General features: G+C 38.0%; 2 protein-coding genes across 2 annotated transcripts; both read left to right on the forward strand.

Annotated features, from left to right (window-relative positions):
- Positions 1–2,842: 2,842 nt before the first annotated feature.
- LOC102509051 (olfactory receptor 13) lies at positions 2,843–3,909 on the forward strand. Its single transcript, XM_006191439.2, has one exon. The coding sequence runs from the start codon at positions 2,843–2,845 to the stop codon at positions 3,773–3,775; it is 933 nt and encodes a 310-aa protein (XP_006191501.2). The 3' UTR covers positions 3,776–3,909.
- Positions 3,910–15,367: 11,458 nt separating this feature from the next.
- LOC102511187 (olfactory receptor 2A1/2A42) lies at positions 15,368–16,323 on the forward strand. Its single transcript, XM_006191446.2, is given in 2 exon segments — positions 15,368–15,800; positions 15,802–16,323. Coding segments are annotated over 2 exon segments (942 nt in total). The 5' UTR covers positions 15,368–15,380.
- The last annotated feature ends 9,993 nt before the right edge of the window (positions 16,324–26,316 follow it).

A 26,316-nucleotide genomic window follows, 5' to 3' on the forward strand; every position in this document is an offset into this window, starting at 1 on the left:
CATAATATCAACTCAGTCCGGTAGAACCATTTCACAGCAAAGGAAGTGACAAGGGGTAAATGACCAAAGGATTTACTAGTTCCAACACGTACCGTATTGCTCAGAAATTGTAGACCTGATAGAAGTTGTATGCTGACACACAGACTTAGGCACTGGATTGTTGATAACACCCTGTAGAACTGGAATGCTGCCCCTCAGTGTTTACTGTGACAGTGTACATGCCTACTCTGATAGGGGAAGTACGTATATCCAGCCCGACAGTAAGGATGAAGAGGACAGGAGGTGGCCACTTGCTTTTACAGAGCTCTGTCTTTCCCATGAGAGCAAGACCAGAAATTACCAAAAAGTGAAATTTTCCTAAAGTAAGCTTTTCTCAGCCCTTGTGCCTTATTCGTTCATCTTCCAGACAGGTCAACAAGCTGTAGGGGATGTCCAACATGAACCCGTAACATGGATACCCACACATTTCCAGATCTCTGCCCAAGGATGTAGGTTCTGAGTGGCTATCTAAAAAGATCTAATGGTTAAGACCTTTGAATACAAGTTTGTTCTTCTGCAAGCTTCAGGGAAACCCCACTATGTACACTAAAAGAAATATGGCTTCGGGAATTAATGTCAAGTTTCTATTTCACTGTCAAGCAATAACCATACTTGAATCTCTGCATCTCTTAAGTGCCTCCTGAATGTTTGGGAGCTGGAACAACATAAAAATTCACATAACTGTACCAAATTCATGTATTTGGGTATCTGTAATATTCACGGGGTACCCAGGGTATGACTTAATACGTGTGTATCCTTTTAGTTAGGAAGTTACTACCTGTTCTTACCGTGACATCCACAGATCTTGCTGTTCCTCTGGTTTCCTCAGGGACAGAAATACAGACAGCCAATCCTCGTCAGTCTTGGAAGCGTTAACAGCGCGTGGCTTCTTCGTGTCTCTAGAGGGAGCCTGCTGGTGTAGGTAAGATTTATTGCCTCATGCCCTACAAAGCACTCATGACAACTGGGAGGGTGCTCTGTGGAGATAATAAAGGAATAAAGCTTCTCTTCTCATAGGCAGTATGAAGACAAGATCCTTCCTCAAAGGTCTCAGATGAGCAGCAAGTCTTCCAGTACCATCGGTATATCTAGCCACACCAGGTATGTTTGCCTCTTCTCCATGAATATTTGTACAACAATCATCTCTAGACACACAAGCTTCTTAATTGTCTTTGTGAATTCTAATCAAATGTATTTTAACATCATTTTCGTTGCCTGTTAACTTTTGCTGTCACTCTTCAATATATTGCATAAGTAAATTTTTACTGATGCTCAAGTTTTGCTCATTGATAGTTTAAATAATAGGCTGAGTAAAATATACTATTAATGTATTTGTGTATTAGTATAATCAATATGTGAATGGTTATTCTTGACTGGTGCCTATTTTTAAGGTAAGGAAACAAGTGTGTGTAACTTTCTGGTAAACATTTAACATTAAACAAAAAATGACTAGTACAACTATAAAAAATCTAGGCTTAAAATATCATGTGTAGAGGGAAATCAAATGTCAAAATATATAAGGTAGAATATTCAGAGTTATAGGAGAAGCGTACAGATATTTATTTATGTGCAGTATTGTGAGGTCAGAGTCTGAGCAGTGAGTATGAACTCAGAGTTCCTATCATTGATATCTCCACTCTCAGAACACTGGTAGGTACATAATAGGAATTAATAAATACCAAATTATTTTATTTTCAACTTTCTGGACATGACACTTATCACTGGACAAATAATAGGGGAGAAATAATACAAATGGAATGATTTTTAAATGGGTTTATAATTTTACAGTCATTTAAATTGAGAGTTGTTTGTCATTTGTACTCTAAGACAAGATGATCTTATATGAAAGAGGGGAATAAAATTTAAGCAAGAACAGCAATATCATGCTTATACTTATATTTAAATTGGGAACTCACAGAGTAAGATGATTTAGTTCAGTCTCTCAAAGAATTTAAAGACCTCTTTTGCAGCATCTTCCTAATCACCTGCAGAAACAGTGTCTACAACTAGGTATTTCTAGAGTGTTTATCAATATAAAGTCAAAATCTAACAGTTATTGATTCTCTTTTTATGTTTAGATAACACAGTACAAATCTATTCAGTCATTCATATAAATGTTCATCTGAATATTGTGAAAAATTATATACGAAGAAATAGATTTTAGGCTGGATATAAGTCTGCACTTGAACAAGAAGAGATTTTGTGCAATATTATTTGTGGAGGTGGCAATAGATGTTGGAGTGGAAAGTGTGTTTCGACAGGCAGGTGAGAGGCTCACGGCTAATGGTGTATTTGAGCAATGGCGTGTCTCCCCTTAGTATACCCTGTCCTTAAGTGAACGCTTCCAACTTGAGATTAGATGTATTGCAGCTTAAGGACTTGGGCATGTATGTCAGTTAAGGGTCATAGTTTTTGAAAAAACAGAAATAACTCTAATATAAGCAAAGAAAAGCAGAATTTATTTGAACAATATGAGTTAGCTCACGGAATGAACCAAAAACTATGTATTTGATTAATATGTGACAACATAATTATTTTGAAAGTTTAGCCTTTGTTTAAAACATTAACAAGAAAGGAAACATATATATGTGTGTGTGTGTGTGTGTTTCTGTGTGTGTATATATGTATTTCAGGGTTATCAAATAAAGTCTTTAAACATTCATTAAAAAACACAAAAAATCATTGAAAGTGTTTCTGAACATTTTTTTATACTGCAGAAAGGTATCACAAGTTAACCCAAATCTATTTTTAAAGACTTCTCTTAAACCATGGACATTAACTCCGTTTCCTCTGTCATAGGGATATGGGAGACAACATGACCTCTGTCACAGAGTTCGTCCTCCTGGGATTTCCCCTTGACACAACGATTCAGGTGTTTCTCTTTGTGCTCTTCTCCCTGTTCTATGCCTTCACCCTGCTGGGGAACGGGGCCATCCTGGGGCTCATCTCCCTGGACTCCAGGCTGCACACCCCCATGTACTTCTTCCTCTCACACCTGGCCATCGTGGACGTAGCCTATGCCTGCAACACGGTGCCCCAGATGCTGCTAAACCTCCTGAGTCCAGCCAAGCCCATCTCCTTTGCTGGCTGCATGACACAGACCTTTCTCTTTTTGACATTTGCTGTCACAGAATGTCTTCTCCTCGTGGTGATGTCCTATGATCGGTATGTGGCCATCTGCTGCCCCCTCCGATATTCTGCCATCATGAGCTGGAGAGTCTGCATCACACTGGTGGTGATTTGCTGGACCATTGGAGTCCTTCTGTCTTCGATTCATCTGGTATTACTTCTACCCTTACCCTTCTGTATATCCCAGAAAATCAATCACTTTTTCTGTGAAATCATGGCTGTTCTCAAACTTGCTTGTGCAGATACACACATCAATGAGATAATGGTTTTGGCTGGGGCAATTTCTGTGCTAGTGGGACCCTTCTCCTCAATTGTAATCTCATATATGTGCATCCTCTGTGCCATCCTTAGGATCCAGTCTGGGGAAAATCAAAGAAAAGCCTTCTCCACCTGCTCATCTCACCTCTGTGTGGTTGGACTCTTTTATGGCACAGCCATTATCATGTATGTTGGGCCCAGATATGGGCACCCCAAGGAACACAAGAAATACCTTCTTCTGTTTCACAGCCTTTTCAATCCCATGCTCAATCCGCTTATCTATACTCTTAGGAACTCGGAGGTAAAGAATGCCTTGAAGAGAGTGCTGGGAATAGAGGGAGCTTTATGAAAAGATGGCATCAGGGTTGACAGTGACCTAGGGGGATATTATCTCAAGAGGTTCCAAACCCAACTCAGTGTAAGAATTATCTGAGATTCTTATTAAAAATAGAGCTATCTCCTAACCTACCATTAGATCACTAATTCGGTAGGTGTGGTATCTGTTTTAGAAATCTATGCCTTTAAATATTATCAGTAGCAAATGTGATGCAGCTGATCCATGGACCAGGATTTGGAAGCCGCAAATCTAGAACAATGCCCTTTATAATTTCTTCATTTAAGCTATGGTGCAGCCCCATAGCTGCCAAAATGTTTTCCTCAAATCACTAGCTCCTCAAGAGAACTTCAAAAATAAATTCTGTGCTCAAATTAGCTTGAGAATTAGTGCGTATTAAATGTCTCACTTTAGGGAACTCACAATTCATATTAGCATAGTAAAAACTGTAAGAATTCCTGTGGTAAAGAATAATTCTATTCCAATTTTTAGCCAGTGCTTTTCAAACTTACCTGGTCACATGAGTTTTCTTTCTTAATGCTTATGAGCAGTTTGCTGGTACTAGAGATCTTGATGTTGATTGACTTGTTGTGAATACTGCCCACAACCACCCTCTACAGCAAAATGATTTTTTTCCTGTAAGGTGAGCCTCTAAAGAGGATATAGGTCTAAACACAGTATCCTAGATCAGTCTTTGGGAGTCTGTGCTCTCTGAGTACAGAAAGTGAGGATCACTATCTCTACTCTTTGACGCTGGATCATCTGGAGATAATAAATCCAGCCGTCTGCTTCATCTTGGGTATGTATTCCTGGATACATCTCAGAAGATGACCTTGTTCAATTTCACACTCTCTTCTAAATCTGAGATTAAAAAACTTTATTCTGTATCCATTTCCCTATTTACACAGTGCATGAAATCAGTCTGTGTTTTCTATCTCAAGTCTTTAGAGATAAAACCAAGTTTCTCACAGAAATCTGGAAGAATTTGCAAAGCTGATTACCTACATGGTGTACAAGCTTTAGGAAAGTTTAATTCCTTGTTTAGAAAATAGAGACATGGGAGAAGTTCTATAAGAAAATGTTCACAGGAACAGGTGCATAACGAACATGATAAATAAAAAGGAAATGAATATAAGACAGAATGCCCAAGAGGATAGTTGATCCTTCGAAGATTAAGAACAAAACAAGACAGGGAAAGTATATGATTTATTATTCATTGGTTATTCTTACAATGAACAAATCTCAAGTGATAGCCTTACAAACTGGAATTTCCTGATACTCTGTATAGAATGCCATGTACATTACTACAATCTCAACAGAAAAAGAGTTAAGTGAAGTGTTTATGCAGTTACAAAGATTTTCTCCTAATAAAAGAAAAAATTCTAAGTTTTTTTGTGGCTAAATACATAAATAAAACTTAGAGAAATTTTTTAACTTTGTTTCTCTACTGCTGGAAGAAAATAACAGTGTTTTAAGGGGCATAAAATAAATTACATCTTCTACAAATTATATTTTTTAAATATTACTTTGGGATATAGTCAGATCTCAAGTACTTAAAAAGTAACAAAGCTTGGAGATGAGTAAAGGTTTTTAAGCATGGTTATAGGAATATTTTGATTGTAAATTAAACCCTAGAATAAATTGAGGAAGGAAGTTCTATCAAGTTTTAGCGGAGTTAAGCCCTGCGGAACAATGAAGTACTTGAAGAATTAAAAGAAACTACTTAATTGCATCAAAGTGTTTTCATATTGTTGAACAAATATCATCATTTTAATAAAGGGATCAGTGTTCTTGTTTATGAAGCTAATGTTTAGTCCTTAACAAAGTTTACAGTTAATTGAGTCAGAAAATAGTGTTCTAACCTCTCTTAGTTCACCATTTCTATAGGAATTCTGATGATCAGTTTATGAAATTATAATTTGAGCATCAATGTTTATCCAGTGTGGGGCTTCTTGATTGAGAGTTTATGGTCACTAAAGGCCCCTTGGACAGCCCTCAGTGGCTTAATGGATCCTGGAAAATGTGAGCAAATTTCTCTGTGCATTTGTGGTGTGTGCAGACTGGAGAGGAGAATGACAAGGAGATATTTAGCATTGATTTCTAAAGAGATTTATGGCCTCATAAAACATTAAGAATCACTGATGTATTAATGAAAGTTGTTCCTTTTTTTTAAAGATGGACATTGCAAACCTAATCCCATCAAGTGTTAAACGTCAAAAAAGAAAAAAGGAAAGTCAGAAATTCCAGAAAACCAGTTTCTCTTGAGGAGAACCTTAGAGGCTTAAGGGCTTGTCATCAGCTTGATACGTCAGGACACTGGTGTTCTGTCAGTTAACCTGGAATTGATCAGAATTGAGAGAACCGAATGCTCACAATGTTCACAGTCATGGTTAACCTGGATGCCGGTCTGAACCTTTATAATGGAGGATATTTCTTCCCAGGGAAAGGGTACCTGTACTCATCATCCAAGATTCCCCAGTTTTTCCTTCAAAAATCTGAGAAATGAATAAAAAATAACATGGCTTAATGAACCTAGGATCACAGCAAATACAATTGAAGAATATCCAAGAGTATTTACTAAAATTAGAAAAAATTCCCCCAAATAGACCACAATTCTCATAATCAGAACCCAGGAGTTTACTTAGTGGATTTTCTGTGTCTTGGGCTGTGGTCAGTAACCTCTAACAAATTCTGCCTCTTTATTTTCCTGATTAACAGGATCCCAAGTGAAACATTGAACTTTTGACCCTTTAATACATAATTACTCCAGAAATATAATTAGTAATATTTTACAATTGTCATTTTCCATAAATTACATGCCTATCATGACATTCTGAAGATACATTCATCCTTGATTTGGATTTTTATTTCATCAGTTAAATGCCAACATTTTGCAAACCAGTTACCAAGGTAATTTAGTTTGAGAGGTGTTTATTTTATTTTTTTAACATTTTTTATTGATTTATAATGATTTTACAATGTTGTGTCAAATTCCAGCGTAGAGCACAATTTTTCAGTTATACATGAACATATATATATATTCATTGTCACATTTTTTTCTCTGTGAGCTACCATAAGATCTTGTGTATATTTCCCTGTGCTATACAGTATAATCTTGTTTATCTGTTCTACAATTTTGAAATCCTGTCTATAACTTCCCACCCTCCGCCCCCTTGGCAACCACAAGTTTGTGTTCTATGTCTATGAGTCTGTTTCTGTTTTGTATTTATGCTTTGTTTGTTTTTGTTTTTGTTTTGGTTTGTTTTTGTTTTTGTTTGTTTTTGTTTTTGTTTAGATTCCACATATGAGCAATCTCATATGGTAGTTTTCTTTCTCTTTCTGGCTTACTTCACTTAGAATGACATTCTCCAGGAGCGTCCATGTTGCTGCAAATGGCATTATGCTGTCGGTTTTTATGGCTGAGTAGTATTCCATTGTATAAATATACCACCTCTTCTTTATCCAGTCATCTGTTGATGGACATTTAGGCTGTCTCCATGTCTTGGCTATTGTAATAGTGCTGCTTTGAACATTGGGGTGCAGGTGTCGTCCTGAAGTAGGGTTCCTTCCGGATAGAAGCCCAGGGGTGGGATTCCTGGGTCATACGGTAAGTCTATTCCTAGTCTTTTGAGGAATCTCCATACTGTTTTCCACAGTGGCTGCACCAAACAGCATTCCCACCAGCAGTGAAGGAGGGTTCCCCTTTCTCCACAGCCTCTCCAGCATTTGTCATTTGTGGATTTTTGAATGACGGCCATTCTGACTGGTGTGAGGTGATACCTCATTGTAGTTTTGATTTGCATTTCTCTGATAATTAGTGATATTGAGCATTTTTTCATGTGCCTTTTGATCATTTGTATGTCTTCCTTGGAGAATTGCTTGTTTAGGTCTTTTGCCCACTTTTGGATTGGGTTGTTTGGTTGTTTCTTATTAAGTCGTATGAGCTGCTTATATATTCTGGAGATCAAGCCTTTGGCGGTTTCATTTGCAAAAATTTTCTCCCATTATTTATGTTTCCTTTTCTGTGCAGAAGCTATAAATTATAAATGTGTTGATTTTTACTTACTCTACTTTGAAATGGAAATTATGTCCAAATCCTAGTGGACCTTGCTGTAACCATAATGGTTATAAATACAGATTAAAATAAGATGAGTGATTACAGAAAATGCCCAATACTGACGAAAAAAAAAAAACTCCCCATACAGGCAGATAATATAAATACTTCAGGACGTATTTATTGCAATCAAGAGCTGACTGTATTATGTATCTTATTTTCCTTTGTATATATTTGTTTTGTATGTGTTTATGTTTTGCTCTGACCACTGTTAGAAGTTGTCCACAAGTTAAAAGCTGTATTACTTGATATGAAATTTTTAAAAATGTAAATTTGAGATGATGCATTTCCCTATGGTTAAGTTCGTTTGGTATCATAAACATTTATATTTAGTTTATTATCATAGTTCAAATTTTTTAACTTTTTATAACTGATGGTCAAATAGTGGTAAACATATAAAGTAATATCCTAAACTGTTACTTTCACAGTATTTCAGTTTTTATTTTGTGTGTTAGTTTCCTGATTTCCACATTTTCTGCAGGTCTCCTGGAACGTGAAAAAAAAAAGAAAGAAAGAAAATTCCCAATATTTACTGATTGCCTAACATGCACCAGGCATTTCAAACAATTAGGAGCCAGCTTTGATATCCCCAAACATGTTTCTTCTCACAGTGATATGTTCAGGTGGATGTGTCCTCAAAACTTGGTAACTGTGCCTACTTTCCCCTAGTTTATGTCACAGCCCCAGCAAGTCAGGAATGACCTAATTAGCTTTTTAAATTGCATGATCAATTGCTTTGAAATTTCCAGAATATGCTCAGTATAAGAACACAGCAAGATACAAATAAATATGACAACATCTGAGATAGCAGATCTTCTCCCAATCCCAGAAGAGGCAGGAAGCTTCTAGGGGAAGGTGTCTTGAAGAAGGTCCTTTCCTCCCCTCCCCTGAAAGAGTGCTCATAACAGAGATTAGAGAGTGCTTCCAGTGTTGGTGATTTGTGTCCTAGAAAACCCTCCCTCAGCCAGGTGCTAATACGCCCCTTGGGACATCTTGCCGGTTTGGACTCCCCGATCCACTCCTAGCCTCCACAACCAGTTCTCTTAGCATTACCACACCTTGAGTTGTTACTTGGAATCAGCTGCTTTTTCAGGGTGCTTCTGCCCACCTCTGCTGCAACACAAGGGTCCCAGATTACACTGGGGAGAAGCTGAACTACAGAGGTTAATGCCAGGAGCTTATTCGTTATCACACTGGTTCTGCTTCCTTAAAGGTTCATCTGAACCGTCTGGAGACCTGGGAACTAGGGCCGTGCTAGGATGCATGAATCCAAATAATGCCAAGTATTCGGGGACTGTAATGAGTGGTGCTGTCTCAGGGGTGTGCTCTGCGTTTGCTAATCGTATGTCCTGCTGGGGATGAGAACAGAAATAGAGAGAGAGTTGCTTCGAGTCTCCTTCCCAGTGGAGGTGGGCATGCATTACATCTCACAGCCCACCCCTTCCAGTGAGCCCTCAAGAGCTGCCAGCTAGGTTGAACCAATCAGAGAATAAAACCAACTTTTCTGAGGATTTGGTCCCATTTTCACTCAGGAGCAGAAGTAAGTGTTCTGTAACTCCCACAGAAGCTCCCCAAAGCAGGGCTCCACTGAACCTTTAGGTGCTTGCCTCTTCTGAGGTCCTTGGGTACAAATGTGGGCTCTAACCAGGTTGCCTTATTTTATCTTATCATCAGTTCTTCTTAGACATGCTGTAGCATGCAGTTTTTTTTTTTATTATTATTATTAACTATCACTCTGTTATACTATTCTTTAAGTCTCAGAAAGAGAAAAAATACTCTATTAATGTTAAACATACATATTTATCATCCATTTTCTATGTGAATGGTTTCAGGGAAAAATCAGATGCACGTTTTATAAACAAAGTATATAAAAGTGTTTAGGATTTTGTTGATTTTGTTTCATGCTGGAGACATATCCATGTGATAAAGATTTACTTGAATAAAATGACATTAAAAAAAAGAAGTAAGAAATTTCTGTATTACGGATTTAGATGGAACATTTTCCTAGTCAAAGGGAATATTATGGAATGATATTACATTTCTGGAAAATCAACATATTGGTTATTGTATAAATGATGCATTTAATTATTATAAGCATAGTCATAATACATATGAAGTCTGTGAGAACCTATTTATTGCAGTAGATTCTGAAGCCAAATGGATACTAAATCCATGTCTTATACTTACTTTTCATTAAGCATGGCATTAAAGACTATCCGGCAGCTAAAATATACTCAGTAAATATGTGTGTTAGATTTTCTGTAGCTTGGAGGATAAGTTTTTATAGTGGTATAGAAAGAATAAAGAAAAGGGACCAAGATGTTATATGGTGGGGTAACGAGGTAGGAGAAAGATGCGATAGTCCATAATACTTTACATTTTCTTTTTAATTTAATGTGCACATTTTTATATATCCCTGCTCTTTTTCCTGAAGCACATTTTTGATAAAATCTTCACAGATCTCAGAACCATCAATGTTCCTCATTATGTGCTTCCAGAGTGCCCAGTACAAAGAAGTACTCAATAGTATGATTATGATCGACTTCACCAGATTCTCAGACTGTCATTATGTGGAAGTGACACTTAGCTCTTCTTTATGATCTACAGCAGTTCCTACATCCAGGAAAATTGCTTATCAACCCTTACCCCATAAGACAGTTTTGCAAAGTCTTGGCTTATAGCTCCGTAAGCAACAAGATGAATTATTTTTCATTTCTTCCTTATGACTTGCAAGTAAACACCCCTACAGTTAAGCTGAGCTGTAAATTAACAACAGGTGATTTCTTAGGAATGCTGGCAAGTTATCAATGCCTACTATGTTACAAAAGACAGAACTTGCCAGCTCATGTCTTCAAGGTTTACTTTTTAAAATACAGATTTCATCCAGTTCTAATGTTTTGTTTGTATATGAAATGATTTCCTTCTTAGCTATTTACTTTAGAACTTCAGAGTTGCATGATTATTAAACAGGTAGTAATTTGCCATTTTTGAAATTCTGAAGCTGTACATACATAAACTAGTGGACATCACTGTGCTTACAGGACATGTTTGGAACTGGGATGTGTGTCAGCGTTGAGCCACCTCCTTCACCCCCACCATCCCATCGGTGATTTAAGCTGTTTGCCTTCCATTTGGTTGTTTTTAATATTGCATACACAATGTAGGTATCAAATAAAAATAAGAAAAAATAAAGGAGAAGTGTATTCAAAATTTAATTATCTAAAACACTTTATAAATCCTTTGGTTATTCTTACTAAGCTCAGGATTTTTTAAAAAGTCCTGTTTTAATACAAATCACCACGGATGAAATTCTTCCGATTTTTCTATACTTTCTCTGGCAGGAATGAGCTAAACTTGATGTAATTATAGTAGAATATATTTTAAAAGACACTAGATCTGATGTAAGGATATCAATATTTAGATGTTTGTTAATTTGTTTATGTTTATTAATTTCTCATTCAACAAAATTTATCAACTCCTAGGGGTATAAAAGTGAACCAAATAGGGTTACTGTGCTTAAAGAATGTTAATGTACTCTGTCCTTTTTCATCTGTCCTTCAACTTGGCTATCAGAAAAATCATGGTTTGTGCTGTATTTCTTTTTTCATTTATGTTTTCCCATGAAGGGAAAAGGAAAAGTGAAAAAGGAAATTTGCTGTTTTATAAGTGAGTTGATTTAACTATATCATTCACAGCCAAATACTTTCATATGCCTTATGTGTTTAAAAAAATAAATTAAGAAAGTTTCTCAAACACAGAAATTTTTAATATTAACTTAAAATCAAATAAGTACTGGTCATGTAGGAGGACTTTTTAATGTATTATTTCAGTCGCATTTGTGTCTAGGCAATTTGACAATTAATGAGTAATGCTTAGAAGAAAACAGGTATTTCATCTGTGGCTGTTAAGAAGGGATCCGTTTCTTTCCCTGAGTCGTGATTCAGTGATGTTACCTTGGTCCAGGATCTGCCCCCACATTTTAGACCGGCTTTGGAAGGTGTTTAGGAACTGCTCCATGCTATCCAAAGCACAATCAGATAATGCATAAGCCAGAATACCTAAATGTTCATTTTTTTTAAAAATTTGAAATGCAGTTGCACAATGAGCAAAGAATTCTACTGATCAATGCATTCCTTCTTTGCATAAATATCTACTCAAGAAGATAATTTATTACCCAATGGTGAATTGGTAAACATGCAATCAGAGCAGGAGGGGCTAATCAGGGATCTTACTGACTAGTGTTATTGAATACTGGTCATCCAAGCCATTCATCTAGACTGCAGACACAGATTTGCCAGATGACTAAGATTTAGTCAACTGACCTGTCAACTGGTCAGGCTTCCCTTTCCCTGAAGGTCATTAACGATGCACCAGCAGTGCTGCCTCTCTGACGTTACGTCCATGCTCCATCCTGACCATCTCCTTTCTGTTCCTTGTCTTTTTAATGATCACCATTCTAACAAGTATGATGTGATATCTCATCCTGGTATTGATTTGCATTTCTGTGACTTCAGTGATGTTGAGTACATTTCATTTACTTGATGGCTATCTGCATGCCTTCTTTGGAAAAACATCTATTCCTATTCTTTCTCTATTTTTAGATTGGTTTATTTGATTTTTTGCTGTTGAGTTGTACAATTTTTCAAAAAAATATTTTGGATATTAAGCCCTTGTTCAATATGCATGGTTTGCAAATAGTTTTTTCTATACCTTATGTTGTCTTTTCATTGTGTTGATCATTAACTGTGCAGAAGCTTTTTGGTTCAAGATAGTCCTGCTTGTTTATTTTTTATTTTGTTTTGCTTGTGCTTTAGATATCATGTCAAAAAATTCATTGCCAAGACCCATGTCAGGGATCTTTTATCCCATGTTTTACTTATTTATTTATGGTTTCTGGTCTTATATTTAAGACTTTAATCCACTGCTTGTTAATTTTTGTGAGTGGTGTAAGATAAGAAACTAGGGTCATTCTTTTGTAGGTGAATATCCAGTTTGCCCAGCACCATTTATTGAAGAGACTGCCTTCTCTCCATTGAGTATTCTTAACTCCTTTATTAAATATTACTTGACCATATTTGCATGGGTTTGTTTCTGTGCTTTCAGTTCTGTTCCATTCATCCATGTGTCTGTTTTTATACTAGTACCATGCTGTTTTGCCTACTGTAGCTTTGCAGTATAGCTTGAAATCAAACAGTAGGTTGCTTCGAGCTTTGTTCTTCTTTCTCAGGATTGCTTTGGCTATTTGGGGTCTTTGGGGATTTCTTTAAAAGTTATGATTGTTTCTCTAATTGTGTAAAAAAATTCCATTGGAATCTTGATAGGGATTGTATTGAATCTATAGATGGCTTTAAGTAACATGAATGCTTTAATATTAATTCTTCCAACCTATGAACATGGGACTTAGATACCAATAGTAACTCAATCATGAGTTCTACTGAAGTAAGAAAAATTGTTGTCTTTTCTAGGACAATTCTCATTTTTAAAGCTGTTCATTACTGATTATTTCTACTACCCAGCAATTCTTACAGATTTGGATATATGTAGTTCTGAGACAATCCATATTTTGTGATTATTTTCTTTGTAATCTGGTTTGGTATTTCTTAATTCCATCACAGTGCCAATGGCTCTAAGTAGGTAATAGCTGAAAATATAGTTCTCTCCTGTAAAACTGAATGTCAGAGTAACAATTTAGATTAATGAACACTTAAATTTATTTAGATAGGTAAGCCTGTATTTCTTTCCTTCTTTTCTTCTTTCCTTTCTTATTTCCTTCTTTCTCTTTCTTTCTATCCTTATTTATAATTCAATGAATTCTTTTTTATTGAAGTATATTTGGTTTACAAGTTTGTATTAATTTCTGGTATATAGCATGATGTTTCATAGATAGAGAGAGAGAGATAGGTAGGTAGATAGATAGATATCCTTTTCATATTCTTTTTCACTATAGGTCATTACAAGATATTGAATATATTCCCTGTGCTGTACAGCAGGACCTTGTTGTTTATCTGTTTTATATATAATAGTTTGTATCTGCTAATCCCAAACTCCCAGTTTATCCCTCAACCTCCAGTTTCCCCCCTAGTTTCCTTTGCTGTGCAAAAGCTTTTAAGTTTCATTAGGCCTCATGTGTTTATTTTTGCTTTTACTTTGCCTGAGGAGATAGATCCAAAAAAATACTGCTATGATTTATGTCAAAGGGTGTTCTGCCCATGGTATCTTCAAGGAGTTTTATGGTTTCTGGTCTTACATTTAGGTCTCTAATTCATTTTGAGTTGATATTTAATGCAATCCCTATCAAAATATCCATGACATTTTTCACAGAACTAGAACAAATAATTTGAAATTTTATACAGAACTGCAAAATACCCCAAAATGCCAAAGGAATCTTGAGAAAAAAGAACAGAGTTGGAGGTATCATGTGTCTTGAGTAAAGACTATAGTACAAAGTTACAATAATCAAAACAGCATGGTACTAGCACAAAACAGACAAATATATCAGTGGAACAGAATAGACAGCCCAGAAATGAACCCACTTATGTCCCATTAGTCTATGACAAAGGAGGCAAGAATATACAATAAAGAATAGATAATCTCTTCAGTAAGTACTGCTGGGAAAACTGGATAGCTCCATGTAAAATAATGAGATTAGAACATTTTCTCACAACATGTACAAAACATTTACTACTTTAATTTCAAGTCTGACTGAACTGGGTCCTTGTTACCTATTTCATATATAGTAGTGTGCATATGTTAATCCCAAACTCCTTATTTATCCCACCCCCTGCAAATTTCCCCTTTGGTAACCATAAGTTTTTTTTTTCTATATCTGTGAGTATGTTTCTATTTTGTAAATAAGTTCATTTGTGTCATTTTTTTTTTAGATTCCACGAACAAGTGATAAATGGTATTTTTCTTTCTCTTTCTGGCTTACTTCACTTAGTATAACAATCTCTAGGTCCAAGCATATTGCTGCAAATGGCATTATTTTATTCTTTTTTATGGCTGAGTAGTATTCCATTGTGTGTGTGTGTGTGTGTGTGTGTGTGTGTGTGTGTGTACACCACAACTTCTTTATCCAATCATCTGTCAATGACATTTAGGTTGTTTCCATGTCTTGATCATTGTAAATAGTGCTGCTGTGGACATTGGGGTGAATGTGTTTTTTCAAATTGGAGCTTTCTTCAGATATATGCCCAGGAGTGGTATTGCTGAATCATAGAGTAAGTCTATTCTTAGTTTTTTAAGAAATCTCCATACTGTTTTCCATAATGGCCACACCAAACTGCATTCCCACCAGCAGTGCAGGAGGGTTCCCTTTTCTCCAAACCTTCTCCAGCATTTATCATTTGTGGACTTTCTAATGATGGCCATTGTGACTGGTGTGAGGTGATCTCTCAATTCATCGAGTTCTTTAAAACGTTTACCAATAACTTTCCACACACTAAAAGTTTATGCAACATTAAAATAGATGTCACATAGCTTTCTGGTTCTCTCTTTAATAGTGAAATGGAGAAAAATCAGACAATGGTTACAGAGTTCACCCTACTGGGATTCTGTCTTGGCCCAAGGATTCAGATGCTTCTCTTTGGGCTCTTCTCCCTGTTCTTTGCCTTCACCCTTCTGGGGAACGGGGCCATCCTGGGGCTCATCTCCCTGGACTCCAGGCTGCACACCCCCATGTACTTCTTCCTCTCACACCTGGCCATCGTGGACGTAGCCTATGCCTGCAACACGGTGCCCCAGATGCTGCTAAACCTCCTGAGTCCAGCCAAGCCCATCTCCTTTGCTGGCTGCATGACACAGACCTTTCTCTTTCTGAGTTTTGCTCACACTGAATGTCTTCTCCTGGTGGTGATGTCCTATGATCGGTATGTGGCCATCTGCCACCCACTCCGATATTCTGCCATCATGAGCTGGAGGGTCTGCTGTCACCCTGGTGATGACTTCCTGGGCCTGTGGCTCCCTCCTGGCCCTGGTCCATGTGAGCCTCATCCTGAGACTGCCCTTCTGTGGGCCTCATGAAATCAACCACTTCTTCTGTGAACTCCTGTCTGTCCTCAAGCTGGCCTGTGCTGACATCGGGCTCAACCAAGTTGTCATCTTTGTTGCTTCTGTGTTTGTGTTAGTCGGGCCCCTCTGCTTGGTGCTGGTCTCCTACACACGCATCCTGTTCTCCATCCTGAAGATCCAGGCAGCTGAGGGCCGCAGAAAGGCCTTCTCCACCTGCTCCTCCCACCTCTGCGTGGTGGGGCTCTTCTTTGGCAGTGCCATCGTCATGTACATGGCCCCCAAATCTCAACACCCTGAGGAGCAGCAGAAGGTCCTTTTCCTGTTTTACAGTCTTTTCAACCCTGTGCTGAACCCACTGATCTACAGTCTGAGGAATGCAGAGGTCAGGGGTGCCCTGAAGAGGCTGCTGTTCAAGGAGAGTCATTTTCAATTGGAGTGACATTTGAATCACCAGGTTGAGTGCTCCAATATTGCTTAAATCCAGAAAAGTTACCTACTCTTTTCTTGCATGTGACTTAATAACATAAGAGCAAGCCTTCCCTCTTCCTTTGAGGGAAAGATTTTAGATATATTGCATTCATTGATTTTTCTATCAGATATGACTTTATCAGATATGATTTTTCTTTTATTGCTCTGAATTGAATATCTGTGAAATTAAAAGTTATTCTAAATCATTTTCTAAGTCCCAAAAGTTGAATAGTCTTTCCACTTCCTTACCCTAACTATATAAACTCACTAACTGCATAGGTCACAAATTAGGAGAAAAGACAAAAAACTGCAGTGGAAGGATCTCCAAAACCTAGAGGCACACTTGTCCGCCCTCCCAAAATTGCACTTCCCTTGTTCAGGAGTAACTCAGGGATGCCTAGTTGGTTGCATTGCATGATGTTGAGAAATTTCACATGAAAATTATTGACTCATATGAGGGATGATGAGCAGGTTGAGTGAGGAACATAATTAATACAAGGTATTTAGGAGAAAGCAGAGTAGATAAGAGGAATGCTTGCGGGCAGTGTGAGAACAGTCATGTTGTTTACAACTCTGGGGGTAAACTGGTTCGCTCATAGCTAGCAAGAGGGTAAAATTGGACATTATTCCCTTGAATAGGCTGATAATAGACACCAAAGAAATAGTTGGGGTTGTTATATAGATTCTCCAGAAAATTTTGAGTGTTGAGCTGTAAGTTAAGCATGCGTACAGACTATCTCTGTATACGGTTTTCAGTGTCTTTTCATCAAAACTTCCATAGCAAAATTTTACCAGATTGTGTAAGCATGTAGTACGGTATGGCTGGCTATTCTGCCTGATGGTGGATTCATTTTACTGATTAATTCTACTTTCCAAATCCAGTGGTCAGGAATGAGTCTCGCATATTTTAGGTGGCTTTTTCAAGTGTTACTATAAAATTCACTTTCCAACCTGCCCTGGAACAAGGATGTCGATTTGCTTCCAGTCTTTCTCACTTTCACAATTAAGAGTGAACACACGACTTGTTCAGAAGACTAAGTCTGCACCCTTCATTTGGGGATTAATAATTGCTCAACCCAACTCTTAATTACTGTGTGTGGGCAGCAAAGCTAACTGAATGTAAAAACCAAATGGGTTTTTACAATAATGGTCAACCCTTGAATCAATCACTTATCCAGTGCGGTACGCTCCATATTGATACAGATCATTTACATGGATCATCCCATTCAGTCATCATAACAAAATTCATGAAGAAGGTCCCATTAACAGTCTATTTCATATATACACGTTTCAGAAAATAGCAAATGGCAGACTTTTACCTTGACAGTCTGGTTCCTGAGTCCTCTGTGCTTGACCATAACAGTGTAGTAAGTCAGTATAAATGTTATCAAGTAAAGAACAAGGCTAAGTTATCCCAAGGAAGGATGTGTTCACTGAAGGAGGGTCTCCATACTGCTTCATGTGTGCCCAAGTGAGCTGCTGCTCTGTGCTTTCTAAGGTGTGGAAGATTGGAAATTATTTATGAGGGGCTGGTTGTCCTGGACAGTGAACCCTATGGGCAGAATTGCAAAACTCATTGAAATTTTGGAGGAATATAGACCATGAAGAAGGTGAGAACAAAGGCTTTTCTCACTGAGATCGGTGATTTAATTCAGCTAAGACCCCAAACCAACACACCAAGACACTAATACGCTCTGTCTCTCCCTTTGTCTCTCTGTCTCTGTCTCTGATTCTGTCTCTCTGTCTCTCTCACTGTAGGCCAGTCACGGCACTTTACATGTATTATCTCATTTAATCCTCAAAACAGCCCTTTGAGGCAAAAGACAATCCCCACTGTACAGTTAAGGAAACTGAGGCACAGAGAGATTGAGTAACTTGCCCAGTTCACAGCTAAGGACAAATCACTTGAGGACTGAACTGAGGCAGTCTGCTCCCTGAGCCCACAGCCTTAACCACTGGGTAACACGGCCTCTGTAGAGCTCATCTGTGGGTAAAGGTCTGGGACCTCTCGAGGGTGAAACAAACCGGTGACTGACCCCAGTGAGGGCATGAGGCTTTACACAGAAAAGGACTGACATTTGCTAAAGAAAGCAGCTTGACTCCAAACTGATATGTGAAAAGTGGGTGTGGTAACGAGAGAATGGTGGTTCCAAGGGTCAGAGGTGGCGGAGGGCTCTGGAAATGAGCTGCGCGATGAGAGAGGAAACAGTGAAAGAAAAGGTTGACATTACAGTTCCCCACTGGGGTTTCACCAGTGGAGGAGAATTAGAATGGATGTTTGGTAGTATTGTACCTAAAAAGACCCCTACCTCAAGACAAAGGAATTCAGATTTCATTTTCAGTGTTCACAATTGTTAAAAGCTTTCAGGTAGTATTTCCTGAGCATTGCTCAGGAAGATATCAAGTTCCACATATAAGATGAAGAGCTCCCTGAGGGCAGAAACTGGACTCTGTTCATCACTTTTTCACCAACCCCAGCACATTGCCTGGCATCGAGTGAGCACTCCACATCACTGTTCTGGTGAATTTATGAGCCTTTATCAGCTGACTACTTACACACACTTTTCAGTATTGAATTATCTTTTGATTTTTCACATTTTAAAATTACCCTTATTTGCAGAATGTAGTATGGTAGAAAATAATTAAAGCGAAAATGTATTTAGTACCACCTGTGTACCAGACACTGTATTAAACTCCTTAGATGTGATCCTCATATCAAAGCTGTGAAGTAAGCACTAACAGTATTCTCATTTATAGAAGAGAAATTGATATGTAGAGATTTGACATACTCCGTGTCACTAAAATGTCAAGTAGTGGAGTCAGAATTCAAGTCGAGTCAATCCAATCTTGCTAGTTTAATTGTGAATACTTTTTTTTGAAAAGGACCTTCTGATACTTACATCTTCAGTGGCTAGACCAGACCTGATTTTTTAGTAGTCTCTCAATAAATCATGACCAAATGAAAAAATGAATCATCATTTAGCCCAAACTTCTATCTGAAAAGAGAAAAAAAAAGGTATGGCGCTCCATAAAATATGTAATGTAAATATGGCAACCATTAGTCTTTCAGATTTAGGCATCTTGCCTATTAGTCACTTTTAGTTCCGTATGTACTCAGTTCTTGAAAAAATTTCTTATGGGATGAATATTAATAATTAATTACACCCTACTTGCCAGTGATCCAAAGGAATTGCAAGCATATTAAGATTACCTAATAAAAAAGAGCTATGAATATTCATTCTGTCATGTAGAACAGAGGTTATGCGTCTTTCAAAAAGAGCATGCCGAATAGCCAAACACTGTGATTATGATACGTCAGAGGGCGCTTGTGTAGCAGGGTAGCCACGTTGAGGGTGTTAACCCTCCTACGTCTTGCAAGATGGTGGAGAATTAGAAGCTGTAACTACTGAAAATGAAAGGTATGGGGTCCTGTGGGTGGGAACCAGTTCACAAGCTGCTTGGAATTGGATCCCACAGTGTCTTCAGCATGTCACATGGGCACTGCCAGTCACTGACCTGTAGGACGACTGTTGTTTGCTGGGTAGTGTAGACCAGCACTTCTCTAGTGTTAACATGAACTCGGGTCATCTGAGGATCTTGCAAGAACACAGGTTCTGATTCAGCAGGTCTGAGTGGGATGGGCAGAGATTTGCATTTCAAACAATCTCTCCTGTCTTGCTGCTGATACTGATCTACAGACCACACTTTGAATATTTATGCTATAGAGAAGCATTGTTAAACCTGTGGTTCTTAGGAAGAAGAGGGGAGAAAATGCAAGAAGAGTCAGAATATGGTCTCACAGGGGGTCGTGGCTGTGATGCTTGACCCCAGATCACAGGGAAGATGCCACTTTTCCTTGCTGGCTCACTTCGATCTGTTTTATTTGTTTTGCTTGTTCTCTGCTGTTTGTTTGTTTTTTGAGTCTCTCTGTTGGGCCAGGAAACAAGGTGCATTTCTGAGCATAGCCTGGGTTAATTCTCAGAGGGCTGGCCTGGAGCCAGGACACCTGGGTTTCTATTCCAATTGTACCAGGTTGCTGTGTGACTTTAGGAGAGTTACATAACTGCTGTGGGCATTAGTGGCCCCACTGTAAGATGAAATGCTGGACTAGATGACCTACAGTTTCCTCTCAGTTCTCTAATTCTATGCCTGTCTACTAGCTTTCCAGGATTTAGGTTTTCTTTTTTTTCTTTTACATGAGATGAAATAAAGTAGATTTTTTTAGAATTGAATATAATTAATTCCTGAGCCTTGCACATAATAGGAGTTCTAAAGTAACCAGCAAATTATGAATAATATACTTCAATTAAAGATCTCAGAACTATGAATGGCATAAGATCTTCCACATGAATTGTCCTCCCTAAGAAAAAAAGGGTTTTGATATCCTGCTGAAAAGATTAAGAATACCACTCATTTGCAAAGAGTCTCAGATTTCCTGTGCTGGTGTTAACACGGTTGGTATAATGATATTAATAGCTTGCATTAATTGAGTGCTTATTCCATATCACGTGCTATTCTATGAGGGTACATGCATTATCAATCTCATCTTCACAATTGCCAGAGGAAAGATTTACTATCATATTCAATTTATACATGAAAAAAGTCAAGGCATAGAGAAGTTAAGCACCTCTCAAAGGTCACACAGTTAGACACAGCAGGACTCTCATCTGGGTCTTCCAAAGACCAAAGACCATGTCTAAGTACTCACTTACACTCAGTGGAGACTCCTCTATCTACAGTTAACTAAAGCTCAAGAGGAATAAGCAGCCTGAAAACCCGTCCTAAGAAAGGGGATAGTAATATCCTTGACATATCTTCACATGTATAAAAAACAAAAGGGTAAAATACAGATCCAGGAGACATTAGGCAAACATGTAGGTAGAGATACTCAGACTATTCACAGAACAAACATGAGTCACCAGTAAATAAGAAAGTGTTTCTATCCTCCGTCAGGAAAATCTACTTTTAAAAGGAGGGGACACGTTTTTGCCCAACAGATTGTGAAAAAACAAAAGTTAATACTATGTATTGTTGGCGAATATGTGCGTCAAAGTAGTCACTCAAACATCGTTGATGGAAGTATAAACTGGTACAGATTTTGGATGCAAAAAAGTTTAGAAATATCTACTCAGTACTTAAAATGCGAATGGCAATCCTAAGAATCTATTCTAGAGATATAATTAATGTATGTAACTGCACAAAAGAAATGTACCAGAATTTTAATCTGAAATGTACTGCAAAAAATCCAAATAATTTAATATTTATTAATTTTGGAGTTACTAAATTGTGATCAGCATGTAATGCTACTGTTAAGGAGAACAAGTGTTATCTAAAATGGGCTGCAACAGAAATTGCTCATCGAATATAGTTACATGAAGAAAGTAAGCCACATTTTAAAAATTCTTTCTCATTTTGTAGGGAAAACTCCTGGATGTACATGAATTAATGCAGATGTGGGTGCATGTGGGCATGTGTGTTTACATATTTCTGCATATAAAAATGATGCACTCTGAGCAGTCAACAGAAGCTGCTTTTGGAAAGAGGAGTGAGCTATGAGAAATAAATACTTTGTTTTTCTATAATCTTACAGCAAATATGTACTAATCTTTGAATTTAAAAAAAAAAAAACCCTTTCAAGTCACCCCTGGTCCCTTAAATTCTCAAATGTGTATCATTACCCACTCCTCAGAAGTCAAAATTAAATGAAACAATTATTAAAAGCAATTTAGAACTTTGCTGGACTGACTGCTAAAAAGGTGTTTCTTTGAAAATCTTTTTCTTAATTATTCAATGTTATGCTGCAACGTTTAAAGTAACCTATGTTATTAGTTAATTGGAATAAGAAATCAAATAATATACAAAATAAGCCATGATTCCCCAGACTCTAAGGCAAAATTACATGACATAAACAAAAAGTTAATATATTGCACAGCAATTTGATATGCTTTACAATATGAATTAATCTTGGGGACTCCTAATGCTTCAATCTTAGACTTACTAGCCCTTCCTCATTCCTTTTATTTCCATAATAATGTAGGGGTCAAGCTGTAAAGGATGAAACCTCCAAGTCACATCAATTTAACAAAGCTAAAGTTTACTTCTTGCTCACATACAGTCCTGTGTTGGTATGCCAGACAGCCTTCCATGTGCTGATTCAGGGAGCCAGGCACCTTCCATCTCCAGGCCCACCATCCTCTAGGGCCATGGGGACCTCCACTTCCAGCCAGTGATGGGAAGAGCTATCGTGCAGGAGGCATAACCCGCTTCATCCGCACTGCAGCTTTGCAGGTGGCACAGATCTCTTCTGCTTACATTTCTTTGATAAGAACATGACAGCCCTCCCCGGCCCCCCTCAAAGTAAGAGACTGGGAAATGCAGCCACGTGCGGGCATTTAGCTCCCAGAGACAATGGTGCATAAGGAAGAAGATCGCACATCTTTTAAGGAGCCATGTCTTCCTTAAGGAAACACTAACAGCTGACATAAATTAACCCTAAAAATAGCCCTCATAAATTCTGCCTCTTCCCTGTTAAAGATCATAAACTCCGTCCTTTTAACTCATAATTACTTATGAAATGCAATTTTGAGCATTATCATTTTCATTGTTAAGCACACATTCAGCCCTAAAGATACATTCACTGGTGTGTTGGAAATTTCTTACATTATTTTCTGCTCTTTTACAAATTTCCTTTGAAAGGCGATTTAATCTACCCATTTTATGCTGACTTTTATACATACTGCATTCAAACGATCTCTATGGTCAAATTCTAGCCACGCTTCACCCTGAGCATCAAAGTTATAAATGTCTGGTGAAATTGATGCCCAACACTAGCAGATAATGTAAATGTTCCATTTTAACTAATCCTGTGTTGTCTGTGTGCTGGGTTCTTTCATATATTTATGTGTCACTTCTATTTCCTTTAAATAATAAACACTATCAAGATAAAAGTGATTTCAATTTAACAGAATATAGGTAATTTTAATATAGATATTGATGTTTATATTATTAAAGGGTTTTTTCCCCTAAGTTTTAGTTTGTGTGGGAATCCCAAATCTTATGCTTCATTACTGATTATCTTTTAAATTTTCATCTTTATGAAAATGTCCATTTATAATCAATATTCCTAAAGTGTTGATAATAGAAATGAGTCTTCTACAGCAGTTCTTTACACAGTTTACTACTTGTTTGTGAAAGGCAATTTCTTGACTTCTATGTGCTGGTGTATAGTGTAAACATTTGAGATCGTATTCATATCAAATAAGATCTGACTGTTCTCTTTGTGTTATGTTCCTCTGTATACATTTATATTTTGTATTTGTTCACATTTCACTCTGACCACTTTTAGAGGCTACCCACAAGTTAAAAGTTGCATCAACTTAATATGTAATAGAAAACAGGATATTTTGAGGTGATGACTTTCCAAAATTTTATATTTAACTTCTGATTGTCTTAGTTAAAACTTTCTGTTTTTTATACCCTAAAATGACTCCTTATAACTGATGTTTATACAGTGTTAAGTATAGAAAAACGTTGTTTTCACAGGACTTAGCAGGATTTTTATAGTTTACATCAGTTTTCTACTTTCCAGATGTTCTGCAGTTCACGTGGGCAAGAAAAGAGAAATAAAGAAGAAAATATTCTATTCTTTATGGGTTGCCGACTCTGCACCAACTTTATGTAATCAGGACCATTTTTTGTGTCCCTAAATAAGTATGCTGTTGTTCTCATAATGGACATACACAGTTGGAGCACAGGTAAGCGTGTTCTCAACATGTGTTAACCTGTGTACGATTTTCCTCAAGTTTATGCCCTCATCCCAGCAGGTGGGGCATCATACTGTAACAAGCTCATTCGTTTGTGAATTGCCCAACAGCTTGATATGAGATTCACATCCCTCCTGTGTCCAGTATAAGAGAGAAGGGCAAATAAACGGGAGGGCACCTTAGGCAGCAGGTGTCTCCACCCTCCCGGGAGAGGCAGTGGCCTCTAGGAGAAGCTGCCGTGGAGAGGGTCCTCTCCCCTCCACTGAGGGAACAGACTCTCGCAGCACCTCTTTCAGAGCAGAGATTAGAGAATACTTCCGGCGGGTGACTCACTTTGGTGGTTTGTGTCCTAGAAAACCCTCCCCCTCAGCCAGGTGCTAATAAGCCCCTCGGGACATCTTGCCCCTCTGGATTCCCCAGGCTGCTCCCAGCCTCCATAACCAGCATCTTCACACGTTGAGTTGTTACTTGGAATGAGCTGCTTTTTCGGGATGCTTCTGCCCACCTGTGCTGCAACACCAGGGACCCAGGTTACACTGGGGAGAAGCTGAATTACGGAGGTTGATGCCAGGAGCTTATTTGTTGTCACACTGGTTCTGCTTCCTTAAAGGTTCACCCAAACCGTCTGGAGACCTGGGAACTAGGGCAGTGCTGGGATGCATGAATCCAAATAATGCCAAGTATTCGGGGACTGTGATGAGTGGTGCTGTCTCAGGGGTGTGCTCTGGGTTTTCTAATCATGTGTCCTGCTGGGGATGAGAACAGAAATAGAAAATGAGGGTTGCTTTGTGTCTCCTTCCCAGTGGAGGTGGGCATGCACCACATCTCACAGCCCACCCCTTCCAACGAGCCCTCAAGAGCTGCCAGCTAGGTTGAGCCCATCAGAGAATAAAACCTTGCTTTCTGACGATCTCATTCCATTTTCAGTTAGGAACAGAAGTGAGGGTTCTGTATCTCCCACAGAAGGTCCCCAAAGCAGGACTCTATCCAACCTTCACACGTGCTTTCCTCTTCTGAGGTCCTTGAGTCCAAATATGGGCGCTAACCAGGTTGCCTTATTTTATTTTATCATCAATTTCTCTTAGATGTGTTGTAGCATGTAGTCTTTTGTTAACTCTTACTCTTACATGGCAATTTTTTTTAAGCATAGATAAGGAAATTCAGTCCTCTGTCAGTGTGGGCTGGTGATGATTCTGCTATGGGGATAGTTTGAGAAAAAGTTCACGCTATTATCATTGGATATAATGTTCACAGACAATGTAAGTATCGAATTTGGTTGATTCCATTCCGTACAGTAGATCAGCAGCTGCATGAAAGCAATAGCCTTGTGGATGTTGATGCTGGATTAAGAATAAGAGGTGCCTGTGTGATGGGTGTAGGTTAAATACATGGAATAATTTTCCCTAAACCAAGGAAGATTGTACTGGGATATATTATGGAGTGATCTTTCATTTCAGGGAAACTGGCGTTAGTTCAGTCCTTGTGTTTGTGTTTCATCAACAAAACCACAATATATAATCCATGCTGCCCATACACATCTCATCCGTTACCCATAACCTGGAGACCAGTGTCAGGCACACAGAAAGTACTCAGTAACTTTCAGTGTTAGACTTCCTCAAACCTGGAATGTATGTGAGTGAGTGCGAATGTGTAGGTGTGTGTGTGTGTGTGTTTGAGGTGGTTGAGGAGAGTGCAGAAGAGGGGAGAAGCTGCTACTTAAGGGATAAGCTCTTTAGTTTTTAATAGAATTGTCTGTTTTGTGCTCTTTTTAATCCCTAATACCTCTTCAACTAATTGTGCACTTTCCCAACAAAACCATCAAAAGGTCAGGAACCAAACTTGCTTTACTAAATCCTTCAGGGGTATATTATCCACGAAATCCCTTTGTTGACTTTTGTTGCAATGAAGACTTTGCAAAACTGACTTAAGGAGGATAATGGCCAGTGAGGTCATTGATTTCCAAGGACTTTCTGAACTACAGAGAAGCCATGCTTCTCAGATCCGTGTGACCATAGGCTATCCAAGCTGTTAAAGATTGATAATAATTGATCCCTGTTATTGAGTATCCCCTGTGTAGAAGGAATATGCTCAACATATCATCTCAGTTAATTAATTTAACTAGTTAACATGTATTGTCTTAATTAATCTTCACAACCACCTCATGATACAGGTACTATCACTTTTCTCCTTTCAAAAAAGTT

This window comes from Camelus ferus, chromosome 7 (assembly GCF_009834535.1).
Source record: "Camelus ferus isolate YT-003-E chromosome 7, BCGSAC_Cfer_1.0, whole genome shotgun sequence".
Lineage (NCBI taxonomy): Eukaryota > Metazoa > Chordata > Mammalia > Artiodactyla > Camelidae > Camelus > Camelus ferus.

Excerpts from the sequence above, each read along its gene's own strand:
- LOC102509051 (XM_006191439.2), top strand. The coding sequence starts at position 2,843 with ATGGGAGACAACATGACCTCTGTCACAGAGTTCGTCCTCCTGGGATTT.